This window comes from Ischnura elegans, chromosome X, assembly GCF_921293095.1.
Source record: "Ischnura elegans chromosome X, ioIscEleg1.1, whole genome shotgun sequence".
NCBI lineage: Eukaryota > Metazoa > Arthropoda > Insecta > Odonata > Coenagrionidae > Ischnura > Ischnura elegans.
Window position 1 is genome coordinate 84,978,061 of NC_060259.1, and position 16,693 is coordinate 84,994,753.

Consider the following 16,693-nt stretch of genomic DNA (forward strand, 5'->3'; position numbering starts at 1 on the left):
TACTCTGAGCCAATAGTTTTGAGGGAAGCATGTTGTGAAATGTCGAAGGACGATACAATTATGAGAGCCTTATAATTCATCCCAAACGTTCAGTCTCTAAACATGAAAGCAATTATGCTTTATTCATGGTTGAAAAGCGCAAAATGATTCATGATTAACAGGTGGGGTAACGCTACTTTAATTCCTAGAGGATGCCGCCGATATTAAATGAATAGATAGCAAGTATCAAACGGCCAATATAACGGAAACTCTTCACCTCTTGAAGTCAATTAGTTTAACAAGAAATTCGAAAATTTTTCCTGAATAAGTCCAAGGCGTCTTATTTTGCCAAAAGCATGAGTGGAGCAGTGACATCCTTAACCGATTTCTACATTTTTATCACTCACTCTCTTTCTTTTGTATTACATATAGGTAAGTAATTCGGTAGCCGATAAGTAGTAGTTCACAAGTAATTCGGTAAATTTAGAATATTCCACTGCCCTATAAAATTGAAATGCGTACTGGAACAATGAGTGGGGTAAAACTTCATACAAAATAAGTTTGTTAAAAGTTTCATGCAGATTTCTTATTTTTCCAAAGGATGAACATATTTATAAAACCACAAAATGTCCTTGAAAATAAAAATTGTATGAAGAGACCCCAATGTAATTTGAACTTAGATGCATTGACTAAATCGTGAGAGGCGAGACCACATTTTTCTCTCCGTCACTTCCGGCAGGCGAACCAGTGGTTGGGGTGTCCGCGAGCACCCCCGCTCGAGGACAAGTGCCAACGGGTCGGCAGTCTCAGAGAACGACACGAAACAGTGCTCTTTACTGTCTCAAAAATGAAGCTAGTATAATATTTTTCGGCTACATACCATACGCAATACAGTCCTACCTAGGCTTCGGAATTCAGGTAGAAGGATATCTAAATGATATCTATATTTTAATTGAGGACAAAAACAGCTATTTCTAAATTAATAAGACAGGTAACCCCTTTACATTACCAACAATGTGTCAATAACCAATGAAAATAAGATAAAAAACAGACTTAGAGCAAGAAGGAGAAAGGAGCGGAGCAATACCTACGCACGGACCGGAATACTGCCGAACAAAAAACTAGTACTGCAAAAAATAACTTCTCATTTGCCAGCCAATATTTACTCTCTGTTCTCACTGTGTCGGATACAATGTTCAACAAGGAAGTAGAACAGAGCAGGTTCTACGCGAATGGAGAACATGCGCGCAACTGTGCCTCTGTAAGCAAATATTTATGGTGTATAAATAATTTTCGCTAGCGGTTCAATTTTCGGAGTATTCCAATGCCCTATAAAATTGAAATACGTACTGAAGCAATGAGAGCGGTACAATTTCATACAAAAACAAGTTTTTAAAAAGTTCCATGCAGTCACTTAACCAGAACATGTAGTTATTCATTCAAATATCAACGTGATAATCAATAAACTGAGAAAAGGAAATTGTTATTTCCTGATATAAAGAATGAATAATGTGAAGAAGGAGCATCCAATGCGATAGTTATAAATGTAATATGAATCGCCTTTTAATCTCCATGCATAGCATCTTTACGCATGACTATTGAAACCGCGAAGATCATGTAAACAATATATTCATTGGCATCGTAAAACGTAGGCTATTGTCACAGAACTTTATCATGGTGAGTCATGAGGAGGGTGCCCTGAACCACTAGCGCCACACGCCGAAAGAGTGAGTAGTGCTGTGCACGCATTACTCGAAACGACCGACTTAAAACCACGTCACGAACAGGCTTCTCAGGTGAATACGATATAAACAATTTATAGGCATAAACAATGTGGCGTTGGTCCCGGTTGATGTTTGGACCGACTGCCGCAAAGGTATACAGGAAGAGGTGGGAAAAATACTCATCACTTGTATTTAAGATAAAATGACCCCAATAAGTTGTATTTGAAATGCAAAAAATACAGTTGTAATTTCACAATACATTCTTAAAATACATAATACCTTCAGACTGTGAAATGCAAAATAAAAAACTGCCATTTCACTGATAAGTACCAAGTGATGAGGAACAAGGGCGAGATAGGTAATGGTTTGGTGGCTAAGACCTTTTCGAGACAACATAGAGGAAACATTGCTACGTTTCAGTATTTGCCTAATTCCAGTTAACTCGTATCAAATTCCCAATGCATAAGAATTTTGTCTTCCAACTGGACCCATTTTTATGAGAAGATCAGTAAATGAAGGTGGGGGTGGAATACTGGAAGGAAAAGTGAGTATGATGAGAATTGCCATTCAATACTAGCAAAGCCTCCGTGATGTCGAAAGTAACCAATGTATCTCGCCCCTCTTGTACGACCCAGGCCAACAAAAACTGGGTTTTATTGCATGGAATTGATAATAAATGCTGTAGGGGAGTATTTTATATTGATGACATGTTCCTGGGAAATAACGCAGTTTAAGTTATTCGCGATATAGTGCGTGAATAAGAATAGTTTGCAGAAGAATGAGGAAATGCGATAAGAAACAAGTACATAATAGAAATATTTTTTCAAACCCAATGCACACGAAGTAATATTTATAATAAAATTATTTGAAATTAACCATGAACAGGACCGCTGAACGAAAGTTGCATGGCAACAAACAAATAGGAAAACGTTTCAATAAACAAATGTCTAGGAAAACGTTTCAATAAATGCAGGCAACTTAATTAAACAAGTACCTATACAGGCCTAAATTGGAAAATAATTCCAAACACCGCAGCACCTCCGCGGCGCCGAGAAAACATTGATGCAACCAAATTTGCAAATCCCTATGAGGGGCAAAACGCTTGCTTCATTCGATTTTACGCCAAACTATTCGGCAAACGATTATGACAATTGGCATCCAATTAGTTTATTGAAAACCATTTTCATAAAAAGCAGTCATTTCATAATTTACCAACCGTTCTTCTACATGAGCTCACGAGGTAACAATAAAACTACCGTCTGCGCCAGCGGCAGTCAATGATTGTAGTACTACCGTGGACAGAATAATTAAGACGTGATTTTTTCGACCCAAGGTGTAAACTCCATCTCCCTTCATAAGTCTTTACATTATTTTTCGAATGGTGGCAACAGTATATTTAATTCGATTGAAAAATCAATGGTGTGCGTAGCGGGCCAAACGTTTGTCCAGAAAGCTAGAGGGGCGGCCAAGGCAGTGTAATCAAAACTGGTTTAAACAATGTATTTTTATTTTGAAAATACAAAATACTTTTCAAATTCATTTTCGGAACGAAATATAAAAGTTTCTGAAAAGTGTATTTCCGATATAATATACAAATTTATAGTAAATCAAATGAAGGTATTTTGAATACCGTCTACCTCTGTATACAAGGACGTATCTATTTACGTACATGATCGAAGAGAAATCGCATGTCTGCTCCTCAAAAGAGAAATACAGAATTATGAATTTTGGGAAGGATGAGGTACCACGCTGAAAATATTCCCTTTTGCATCATTACCTTTTTTTCAATATCCTTAGGGCCAAATTTCAAAGAATGTCCCAAAAAATAGACAACGCTACCATCGCGGCAATAAACTTTAACAAAAACATTCACCAATTTCAAACCGAAATAATCATTTAAACTCAAATTTCATTGATAGCCATTAACGCCATTCGCCAAAAGAAATTATGACCAACAAGATAGGTCATACATACACAGTGTGCATAAAATGCTGCTCCCAAAACTTTCGAACAAAAAAGCCAAAGCAAAAAATCCACGCGGACAATAGCATGCAACTACTATGCATTCGAAAGGAATTGGAGCCAATAACAAACAACCAAGTGTATTATGGTGAAAACAGAAACATAGATTAAGTGTTACAGAAATTCCAGACTTCTAATGAAGCAAATTCCCTACAAAAACATTGGCTGCGGAAACAAATGAAATAAACGTAACAGGATCGGCATCAACAGGCGCCTCTTAAATATCAACTAATGTTTATTTCAATCGCGCACGGCCCCAACAAGGTACTATAAAAAAACCACTTCTCATGTATAACATTAATAAAAAGTACATACCTTAATTCCACTTCTCCCCTGCTGCTTCAGCACAATATTTTCCGGCTTCAAATCGCAGTGAATTATTTTGTTCCTGTACAGCGCTTCCAAACACAACAGCAGCGAGTGCGTGAACTTACGCACCAACTGGACGCTAAATCCTTGAAATTTGTTCTTTTTTATGAGCTCATACAGGTTGATGGAGAGGAGCTCAAAAGTAATACACATATGGCTCCTAAACGTGAAACTGTCCAGAATGTGAATTATGTTCATGGTATTGTCCTTATCTTGCTTACGAAGATGTTCGAGAATTCTGATTTCTTCCTGAGCTTGCCTATGAAACCTCTTCTCGTTACGAACCATTTTGAGGGCCACATACTGCTGAGTTTTATGGTCATAAGCCTTCACTACTTGTCCAAAACTTCCCTTCCCAATGACTTTCAGCACTTCATATCGATATGCAATATGATCATGGGGAATGTGAAGGTAGGTCCCTTGATCGTTGTCATAACCGCTGTTGTTTGGCCCACCGACAAGACCGAATCTCTTCCTCGCATTTGCACCGATAAAGTAAATTTGCGAGTATCCAAAGATCTCTTGTTGTTCATAAGGCGCCAACTTGATAGCATACAATCTCATAATATGCTCGGGGCTAGCAACCTTCATTGGTACTGGTGGATTGTTCTTGTTTGATGTTGGGCTGTCAGAGGTCGCCGGACGGACTAAGGGCAACGATGCCTGATTTTGGCTGTTGTTTGGTTGATTTGAGACCTGTAGATTCAAATTCGGTAGACTCTGTAACTGATTGAGAGAGGAGTCATCCAATATCTGCTGGTTAGTCTTGAGACTGCCACTGTTCTGAGTTTTCAACTGCGGAAGGTGGTTGCTTTTCTCCGTGATATGAGGCAAATATGCCTCACTTGGCGTGCTGGAGGTTTCACCGTTCATGCGGGCAAGCACGGCGTTCGTTGGTGCCAACAGCATGGCAGAAGGAGCTTGGTTCACCACTGCACTAGACATTCCACGCTTGTTGATTCCACTACTCGCCGAGTTGCACACTTCTACACGAAACAGCTCTCCAGCGGAAAACTTGTATCGCTTTAAGAATGCCGATATCCCACATTCGAAAACATAATACGAGACGCATGCACTCCAACACACACCCCGCCCCCGACCATCTTCCGAACCTAAGCCCAACGCCGAACGTACTGAACTCTGCTTCGCTGCAGACTGCCACTTATTCGATGTAGTAAAAATTTTCGCCAGAAGAGGCGCTGTTCACTCTACGTGGACAGAGTCCTCTGGATCAACCATAAAAAAACTCGCTCGATGCAGCAATTGCTGAGAGTGCCATCTAAGAGACTCTCGCGTTATTACATACGTTCGTGTTCTTTACTTCTGAGTGACGTCACATAATTGTGCAGTCTTTCAAACTCTGCTTTGCTCCATCTCTTTCCTTCTACCCTGATAAGCTAAAGAAGAGAAGAATAAATTCAATCGTTGACGAGTTGATTTTGCGGTAATTAATAGTTAACTGATAATGCAACATCTTTTTATTTTTCACACTCCTATATTCGCTGTCCCTCAACCGGTTTCAATGCAACAAGCATTATTAACATGTCTTGATAATGGGGCAATAATAGAAATATTAAAGTTGTTGTGTTTTTAATTTAAAAGCAGTATGATCGATATATATTGGTTTACCGATATTATTATTTAAATTATGCTATCCATCGTATGCATATATATCATATTTTATCTTGGAACTGAAACACTGAATGTTCAACTCTTGTCCAACCCTTGCTTGACCCTTTATGGGTTTAGCCCAGAGTTATCAGCAAAAGTAGAGCATTTGATTGGGTGCAGCAGGCAAGACTACACCATTGTCCTCAATATATGGGGTCATTACTTTAGGCTCTCCCCATCGTCATCATCTTAGGGCATGGAGTTTTCAGCCCTTGGGATGTTCAGTGATGGTTCTATTTTTTTCTGAGAGATAATGAAAGACAAGCTCTTTAGGTAATAAAAACAAATATTTTCTCCCTGAGGATGGAAAGGGGGCTGGATTTATGCAAATTTTGTTGATACTATTGCATGGGTCCTCACATGAATGTTGTATCTATGTAAATAAAAGAGTGTTTGTCTGTCCATTATGGGTATCCATACAGCGGAAAGGATTGCAGACAAAGTTAGTATATAGGTGCATCTCGAGCTCTCAATACCTAAAGTGCTACTTTTGGTAGCGAATGACGTTTCCTTTGGATCATTTTCTCATTACTGAATCCTGAAAGTGCACTCAGTGCCACCTAGCACCCATTCCCCACTCTCTGCTTACTCTCCCACTTTCCGATAACATTCCCATTTACTCTGCCATGTTTGTATATCTTTGTGCACCCAGGTGAAGGCCGTTTTAGGAATCTCAAGTTCCAATACTGTCTTATCTCACAGCTTCATCATTCACACGTAACTGGCCAATGAATAACCCTACTGTTCTTTTAACCATGCATTCCAATAAATCATATTTCCTCATACGTTTTTTCATATTCTCCAATTGAGAGGTCAATATGAATCCAAGAAATCCAAGTTATACATGTCCCCTTCTCTGGGACCGGCCACCTGGTGTTGCTTCCCAAGCAACACCGCGTGGCCGTTTTTTCTCCCTAAAGTTTTCTCCATGCAAAAATGTGTGAAATATATAATACATACTTAAATTCACATTTAACTTCAGTCAATTACTCCCAGTTGGACCAGTCTCCTAATTAAATTAAATACTGGCTTTTCTCTCGTCTGATGTGGTGTTATTGCAGGTAGTTTTTTTAATCAATTCTGTACAGTCATTCATCTAAAATACTATTGAACCATTCATTTCATCAGGGGTTTTCGGTAGAGCATGAAATTTTCACTGCTACTAACATATCCTGTATACTTTCCCTACAGGGAGCAGAGGATGAGCTTTCTCTGATCTGTTTCCATACCCTTACTCCTTTTCAGTGGAACAAAGTGTTTCTTCATGAGCCTGAACTTAAATAGAGTGCCAACATGTGTTTTGATTTTTACTGAAACTTAATTGAGATCATGAATGGTTGAAGTAAGGAGTTGCAATGCTGGCTTTTATGCTATAGCAAAAGGTTATAGCAACTAGATACTTCTTCTAGGGCCTTCACTTCAAATTCAAAATAATATTTGAGACCTCGTCCGGTAGGTATTAATTCCTCTCAATTTTGACTGACTCATGTCCTGTATCATTATACATGCTTATATTCATCAGCAGGTATCAGGTTTATCCACAGGATCCAAAGATGCTTTTTCACTTTCTTTTCTAAAGTCGGAAAGAATGGCACTCCAAATGGCTCTCTTCTATTCAATACTGTGGCTTACTAATCAGACCGTTCGGAGGGGGGTTGATGTCGGGGAATTGTAGCTCCTCATTTGCTCTTACCATTCACATAATGATGTATGATGGCAAAGTGCGATATTTTTCCCTATCTTGTTTTTGTAGCACAGGGATGCCCACTAGAGGGTCATAACAGTGGTGCAGCAAGGGGGGGTGGTTTTGGGGTTTAACACGCCCCCATAGCTCAGAGAAATTTTAATCCATTTTACTTAATTGGATTGATATTACTGATGGAATAGTGTACGGATTAATAAAATATCCCTCAGAAAGCCGTAAAACTCACAATTTTGAACCATTTATCTTAAAATTCCGCAATTTATTAATGTCGCACCTACCGCTTATCCTGGTGGGTATTCCATACCACCACACACCCCAACATTAGTTGTGCCTAAACCCCTCCCCAGCTTTAATTCCTATAAGCTACGCCCCAGGGTCATAACAGGTCACATTGCTGAATAAAATTTTATAAATCTGGTCCATCCCAAATTTCCCTCTATAGAGGGAAAATGGACCAGAAAAATCACTGATGAACTACATTCACAAAAACAAATTTGGAAAATAGCATAAACCATGGTTGCAGGTCCTGCAGGAGGTCCAGAAGAAGTAAACAAGTAATGAGATAAAATATCGGGAATGAATGGGTTATTAAAAGCATAAGGGGCAGAAAGTGAACTGTTGAGCTCTTAACAGGAGTCTTATTGCTATGGAGAGAATGTCTGCAACTAGTGTACCAGAGAGACGGGCAGACAACCTGTCGACTCAGATGAGGTGATTTTCAGGTGTCAAAAGAAGAAAAACCATGCCAAAACTTACAAGTAAGAATTTAAGTTGTGAACAGCTTGTGTAGAGGTTCAAAATAGAAAATAGGAATATGTGGAGAATCTGCACAATGGAGAAATCAGGGCAGGAAGGTTGAACATACATGAAATAGCATGAGTTGAATGAGACTATCAAAGATGGGAGTTTAAGGCCATGACAGGGTTACTCCAAATAGAAAGGGTGGAGATTAAGGGTGTGGGTTGAACATATAATGAGGGGAGAGAGAATACTGAAAACAGTGATTGAGGGAAAAGGATATTAGGTAGCAATGAAATCACAGAAAGAGGACGCGGTTTGATGATGCAATTAACATTCATAGGCCTAAGTCCAAACTGAACATAGAAAGTCAATGCAGGAGAGATGAATGTATACAATAATCAACAAAATGCCCCATACAAGCTGACTGGTAAATAGTCATTGATAAAAATAGAAGGGAGCATGAAGCATCCCACTGCAAAAATTGTGACTTGTCATTTTTTGGGGGCAGTCCCAACCCCCTTATGAGGAGATTTTGAGCAATGCAGATTTTCTCACCTTTTAAAAGAGTGTCAAATTGATAAAATGATAGAGGAATTTCCCCTCCCCCTCGTGCTTTTCCGCGATACACGAGATTATAAATCTCATTAATATTTATAACAGCTCTATAGGAATTGTAATAAAATCTTTTTGTATTCTTTGGATTTTTGAGGAATTCATGCCATTCAAAAACGCAATTTTATTTCATAAACGCCCAAATACCTATAAATTAATTACGGATGCTCAATCAATATTTTATTAAACCATCAATGACTTTTCTGAAACCAGGGATAATTAATAGGAAACGGTTGACGAACTTCGCTAAACGAAATTCATTCTCAAGAGGGAAAAAGGGGCGGAGCCCATTCTCTGATAGTTTACCATTTGGTCATAAGTTGCTCTGGCGATAGTGTCGCGGAACCCTTTCTTAATCAATGAGTGTCACTATTACTCTGGTTATCTCTTGTCCATTGTTCAGCATTGCCGAAATTGAGTAATGTTTGGCGAATTAACATTATGTGTGCTATCGATGAATGGATATAACTGAAAAAGAGTGGGTTCTAAATATCTATGAATAGCAAGGAAAGTTTTCCAGCGACACATCAACTGTGCCTCAGGTATGCTGGAATCCATGAAAATGATACGAGAATAGCTATTATTATGGGAAATACTGGTACGATGTGATATTAATAACTTCTTGGTGACATGAAATGTTATTTCAGTGAGTCTGTCATTAGTCATCACAGCGCATTAAAAAATAAACTACGCGAGTAAATACTCTTCGTCAGTGGTCACCAGATGGTGGTTCAATTGTAGCGTTCTTGAACACTCGAAGGTGATATTGAAGCAATTTCGGTCCACGTTTTTGGACAACTTTGGTGATTTAACTCCTTGAATTTTGGATCAACTTCAGTGTAGCATTAAAATATAATCACTACTCAATTCAAATAAATTATATACCATGACAATCCTGAGTAAAAAGAAGAATAACCCGAAAAATGAAGAGCCGTCAGATAATGGCGGACTAAGTACAACATCATCTGCGCTACCAGTCTCGGCCTCTGCGGTGAGTTAAGTTTGTTTGCGTTCACTTTCTTCATATGATTGTAATGAGAGTCAATTTTAGTTACAATGCTGCGGGTATTTTGGAATATTACTGTTGCCTTCTTGGTTGAAACTCACCATTGCACTGCATTAATTCGCATGTGCATCTGATGAAATATATGTTATAATCTTGTATCTCTGCTTAGTTATGAGTGTACTCGGTTGTTGATTTTTCTTTTTACGTTGTCTTGCACTCTATCAGATTTGGCAATAAGGTATTCATTGCCGCGCATTGATTTCATGATTGCACCTGTACCTTCAGGAATAAGTATTATGGTCTTAGTGTGTTCTAACATGTCATTGGTTTGAGTTAGTTATCCTTACTTTAATCCTCCGGCTGATAAATAGGCTAATATTTTTTGTACTTTACAACTAATCCTACTATGTTAATTGTAATGTAATTATTTCTGTGTAATTCAATATCAATTCATCCTGGTCATATACTTATGAAGAAGACTGATACTCAACCAAGTTTTTTTATCTCTCTCTCTCGTTGTGTCTTTTTAACAGCTATTTAAAGGTTAGGGTAAACATTTTTTCATGTGTAACGTCTTGATAATTTCCTGTACTTTACAACTTGTCTCATTATGCTAATAGTGATATCATGTTTTCGTTGTAATTTTATATCATTTCAGCCATGTTATAACTAATGAAGATGATGTTTAACTTTGCCAATTTTTTCTTTTCTTTCTCTTCTTGTTAATTTCAACAGCCATTTAAAGTACCTATTGGGAAAAATTTTGCAATTGGTCAGGTGTACCTGGACATTTGTGCCTGTGTGTCTGTTTTAATTCTTTTGAAAATTTGCAATTTATCAATAAAGTCTTCAGTATACCATAAATAATGTAAGTATATCATCAGATGTTTAGAATATTCTTAAAACACATGTTTCCTGAGATTGTGGAATTTTTGCTTGGAAAACATGGTTTTACGAAAAAAAATATCCGACTGGGGCAGTATATTTGTCACTCCGAGAATTTTAGTTACATTTTGCAATCCCATCAATATCAATCTCTGAATGTAAAGTTCATGATATTTTGTGTGCTCTTGAGGTAAATTCTTTATCCCAGAAAAGGTATGTTATTTCCAATGTGATAAGAAGAAGACTAAGTAAAATTGAAAATAATGTCAATAAAATTTAAACTGCCAAAAAAGGACCATGGAGACTTAGGAGAAAAATTAATGAAGTCCTCACAGATGAGAAATTTAAGCCTGACCAATGTATCAGTATTCTTATGGAAGGTGATTTTGTGATTAAGGGCAAGATGAAAAAATGTAACTCATTTAGTGGATATTTGCCATTGGTGACTGCTAATATTACGAAGAAGCTGCTTCTAGCAAGCAGGTACACGTAAGCCATATTCAGGGAATCTAGCTCTATCTAAGTATCAATCTAGATCTATCTTCACCCTATTTAAGTCACTGAAGTTAAGGCTTGCATCAACGTATTGTAAGTGAATTAGAACTCTCCAGATACAGAAGTGGGCAGTATTGAAAATACTTGTATTAGAATTATTGATCCATTTTAAAGTTGTGTTTGTATTTTTGATAGCAGAGCATTTTTAAGGGGAAGAATTCACAAACCAATGAAGAAGATTTTATTGAGTAAAACAGTAAAACTTGAGGGACATGAAATAAGATTGGAAGAAAAATAAGAAATAGAGAAGCCTCTTAAAGTTTTAGAGGTTGTAATTGCAAAAAATACTAAAGCTATGTAAAATACTGTTTGGCATTTTTCATACCTTGGTGTGGTTTAACTGGCATGGCATGACCCTGTTGTCAAAAATTCAGAAGTAGATGCCTATTCAACAAGAAATGCTGATGAATTTCATTTGGTCATGATAAATACCAAAATCTAGGAATACATTTTACATATGTGACAGCTTAAAAATAAACTGCCAGAGGGAATAAAATCTCTACAAGTTTTAAATTATAGGTTAAAAAATCATCTCTTTCGTATGATGGAGGGTGGTTAATTTTGAAGTTTTATTTTTTTCAAATGCTCATTTTATTTAACAGTTGCGGTACCTACATATGTACATGTTAAACAATTGTAAACATGGGGTGTAACCTCTTTGCCATATTTTATTATACATTACAGTACCGCCTAGTGGCTTACTATTGTCCATTTGTGCAATTTCATTTAATTGGGCCACATCACATGTTTATATGTACATAGGTATGTACACTGCAATAAATATCAATGAATTAATTTTTTTATATTCTGCCCACGGTTGTTATAGGAGAGTTGTAATGGCAATGCTTTTGAATTTTTATTAAATATACAAGGCTTGGAGTTAGTTAGAAGTCTCAAATGATCACTTTGAAAATATGGGTGCTATTAAGGTCCCAAGAACTGACAAATCATGTTGACTTTTGGACAATTTTTGAGCGATTCTTTCATCCCTATGAATATAAGATATTGGCACCTTATCAAAAAGTCCGAATGTGGTAATTATCACAATTTTTATTGAGATAGTGTATCAGTTAAAGAATGTCCTTAATGATTATTTTTTTAAGCATGTTTTGGGTATTATCTCTCTTTAGCTGTTGATAACTGGTTTTAGATGCATTATTTGAGTGGGGTATAAAGTAGCATCTCAAACTTTCTTAGAGCATCCATATTAACCTTAAATTGGCCTATGCTTTGGAATCAATGTCTTATTCTGATAGAAGTAATGTTATGGAATAGGGAATGAGGAATCTTGGCCTCGGCACACTACACAGAGAACAGAGGGAATATTTTCACTAAGGTAGAAGGGAAAACTTAAGTATGTTACTGAATCTGAGATAGTACTTTCACGTGAAGTAAATTATACCGCCCTTCCCATATTAATGAAATATGCTATTATTTTGAATATGAGTGAACATTTTCACTATGTGAGTTATCATGAAATTGCTTAATTTCGAAAAAATACATCCTCTATCATTGCAATCTAGTGCAATGTGTATTCACTGGCTCAATTTTGAGAAAACTGCCAAATTTTCCGAGAATGTCATAAGAAATGAGGCACACATTGTTCTTCTCTGGTGGTGTATAGTCCAAGCAAGTCTTTGAATGGCCGTGAAAGTGGAGATAGACATGAACACCTGGCATAGTTTCATACCTGTGTAAAAGAATGAAGTTTACAGAGTTCATCAAAATCTGAGATGGTTTTAAGTCCTGGTTACACAATACATTAACATGTACAAGTTAATGTCTGAATGCGTGAATGAACACGAAAATGAACCGTGTAACCACCCAACTTGTGCGAATGCATGAACAGAAAATAGAACCTGTTCTAATTTGGTTCATGCATTTGTGCATGTTCTGTTCCGGTCCACAAAAGTCATTCATGCAAACAGACATTAACTTGTGCATGTTAATGTACTGAGCAGCCAGGCCTTTATGGCCTAGATGAACTAATATTTATGATTTTAAATAGTTTACCCCAGCTGATTATTCTTTTGAAGTGAGTACTTACCAGTTTAATAGTAATTTTCTATTTTATATACATTTAATGCAACAAGTAATGGTTGTGTCAGAATTCAGGCTCTTTGTGGATTTCATGGAAAGAGAATTGCATTGACCAGGATCCAGAGGTGACCTGAATGATTTTCATTTCATGTGGGTTCCTTATATACCCAACCCTTCTGAGGCAATCTATTGTTGTGCTGGACTTGGTAAATCCCACTGTGAGCGATTAACCTTGGGTAATTGTCTGCATGGTTATGGCTTGGTGATGAAATGTTATTATGTTTACCAAAGAGTATTACTCTCTGGTATTACCTACATGTTTGTAGATAATACCATAGAGTGTACACACACCTATGTTTGTAGCATCAGAATGAGAGCATATGTGTAGCGTCATATCCTAATAGAGCTTTCCTGTATGCATTACTACGTGAGGTGTTTAACTTGAGAGTCAATTACACTTGTGAGTCAAAACTTTTTATCTTCGAGTTTGCGAGTATTGTCTTGTGCTCTACATTTTATGATGACTTAAATGCATATTTTTGTAGCTAGTGACTTATATACTTGTTTTCATAAGTTCATTATTTTGGATCTGTAAATTCAAGTGATGATAATGTATTTGGATATTTTTTCTATTATATGTAAAGGGCCATAAGACATCAATTTGTATTTGAGCTTAAGAAGCTTAATAATTGAGCACAAGTGTTTATCTTCTGCTCATATCACCAATGGTATACTTATTTCTGTCCATTGAAAGCGTAAGGATTATTTGTACTTCTTAGAATATTATATTTCAATACTAGGAAATAAAGGGTACACTAAAATCCGCTTATGAAGTGGATGTCAGGGGATGGAGGTTTAGCCCACATTATAGGCAACCCACATTATTACGGGAAACGTTTTGGGAAACAAAGGAAAAATGTCTAAAGCTACAGTTGCCACAAGTTTTTCTGCATAACACAATTTTAAAATATTATTTTGTCATTCAAGGTATTGCCTGCTCTCTATTTTAACAGGGGTTACTAAAATAATCTGATATTTCCTTTTTGCACGGTATTTGGTGAGACAAATTTTTCCAAAAGCTCACCCAAAAACAGCAATCAAAATTATAAAGTTATGACTTTTGGGGATATAGTGAGACCTGCAGTATATCGTAAACTGTGGTTTAATGGGGTGCATTACGAGCGGTTTTTACTGTATTAGTGATTACAAATTTCTAAGAAAAAATGCTGATGTTGCATTCGCTCAGCTTTTCAAAGGAAGTACCAGGTCTAATATTTTGAATGTTGATCATTTTTCACAACTTAAATGGGTTAAATGATATATTATGCTTTTAAAAAGTGTATTGCCAATGGAGCATGCAAGCACATTGTTTTGGTTTTGTTATCATCTCGCACTAATATTTTCCTAATTTTTGTGTGTGGCCATTTTATTGAATTTCATGGGGCAAACTCATTTCATTTTGTTTATTTGCTTGTATGATGTCTGATTTCAATTTTTAAAGTTGATTTATTGAAAAGTCTGCACCATAGTTTATTTCTACATCCTTTCTTCATATGCCTTCTTATTTGAGGCACAGGTGATGCTTTATCGAAAGCATGAAAGTGGGGGAAAATGGTGTGTTGTGAATTATCTTCATAATATCCAGTATAGGTAATAAAGGGCAGCTGTCACCTTACGCTCTAAATATTTTGTTATCAATATTTTATTTTGGAAATCAAAGTATCTAGTTGTATATGTAATAAGTAATACTTGTTCTTTTACTAAATAAAACACCAAGGAGCACTTAAGCTCTGGAATGGCGCAGAGTTAGAAATGATGCCTCTACAGTTTTAACGAAATAAACCCTTGTGACTTGCAGAGTGAAATATAACTTATTTTCTGGATTCCCCTTGTGCATTCAAATCATGGATGATGTAATGAAAAATAACTTTTAAACTTAGAGTATCATTGCTATAGCAGGGCTGATTTTGGATGCAGTTGATGAGATGGACTGTTATTACTGTGATCAAGCGTGAACACCAAGTTGGCCTACATACTTTTCCTGTAATATTGTTGACATGGGTGCCATCAGTGCGTCGGTTTTTGCTGGAAGTACATGGTTACATCTACTTAACTTCATCAGATTTTATTTGCCAGGAGCTCTTGAAAATGCACGAGCAAAGTGTGAACTTCCCTCAAAGGGTTCCATCACATTTGTGAATGTGACAATACCTTACTCTCCCTAGAATTGCTGCTGTCATAGGTTTCTTGTCTTTGATAGTATACATATTATTTAAAAAATTTACAAATGCTGCCACTCATTCTTGAGTACAAATAGCTCTCGGTGATAATAAATTATTCAATATTTGTAGTCATAAAAATGTTTATCCTCGTTATCAGTCAGTCATTTTAAATAAAATTCAGCTCATGACTTACAAAAGGGCTTTCCATTGCTTTTTCTGTCATTGAGTGTATTCTGATTTCTTTCCCTGAAAACATTTCAAGGCAGTAGGAAGAGCGGTAACAATACCATATTTAGTCATCAATGGGATGAAAACTGTGAAAATTAAGGGGAGAGAATAAATGATTGAAAAAGGATGACAGAAACTATCATGTGACCCAGAAAATGATTACTTAAGGCTAAATACTACAGGCACATAGTGTGAATCTTCACCAAGAGATGGAACTACCATCGGGAGAACCTCAGCGCCCTCAGCAAAAATAGTAACTACATCCCGCATTTCCCAATATCCACTATCCCCCACCCATCAGTCCTCAGTCCACTCCTTTAACGTTTCCCTCCCCTCCGTAGCCCCCCAACAAGCGTCTGGCACCCCAGGTCAATGTTTCTCAGGTTTCATGTTACGAAGATCATAAACCCTTCGAAATAAAATATCAAGTTACAGGAGAACAATAGGAACGTGTTTCACCCTTGCTTGCCAACTGACCTTTTTCAGCCAATCTTCAAAGCTCCCAGTTTCTCGAAGCCAAAAAAATGAGTCACCTATTGGGCCCAAAAGTGTCAACTATGACTTTCGACAAATGATGAGGTATCTTGGTGGGATTGAAATACTAGTATTGTGCACCAAATTCAAAAGAAAATATCACCTAACACAGTATATTTTTGGAAGTAGGAGTAGGTTGAGCCTGGAGTTCTACAGCCGAAAAAAATTTCACTGAAGTGGAGTAAAAGTTTCAAGTTACTTTAGAATTTAGGGAGGGGCACATGCCCCCACCAGAGGCATAAAAAATAGACACGATTTTTAATACGGCGATCATAACATTCGTTTCATTTTGTGTGTTATGGAGCCGCAATCATTATTTTAATATAAATAACTTTCATACCAAAAGAAAGATAAGATTTTCTATAGTAGTTGTTGTATTTTGTTTTTAATCCGAAATATG

General features: G+C 36.9%; 2 protein-coding genes across 4 annotated transcripts in view; one reads left to right on the forward strand and one right to left on the reverse strand.

Moving 5' to 3' along the window:
• Positions 1 to 5,237, reverse strand: part of LOC124170656 (dual specificity tyrosine-phosphorylation-regulated kinase 2-like) — a 68,554-nt gene extending 63,317 nt beyond the window's left edge. Inside the window, exon 1 of the mRNA XM_046549526.1 lies at positions 4,041 to 5,237. Within this exon, the coding sequence (XP_046405482.1) occupies positions 4,041 to 5,039 (999 nt within the window). The 5' untranslated portion in view covers positions 5,040 to 5,237. The remainder of the gene's footprint in view (positions 1 to 4,040) is intronic.
• Positions 5,238 to 9,160: 3,923 nt separating this feature from the next.
• Positions 9,161 to 16,693, forward strand: part of LOC124170723 (OTU domain-containing protein 5-B) — a 34,058-nt gene continuing 26,525 nt past the window's right edge. For 2 of the 3 annotated variants that reach the window (XM_046549611.1, XM_046549613.1), the window contains exon 1: positions 9,161 to 9,814. In XM_046549611.1, the coding sequence (XP_046405567.1) occupies positions 9,710 to 9,814 (105 nt within the window). In that variant the 5' untranslated portion in view covers positions 9,161 to 9,709. The remainder of the gene's footprint in view (positions 9,815 to 16,693) is intronic. The other variant, XM_046549612.1, reaches the window with a different exon arrangement.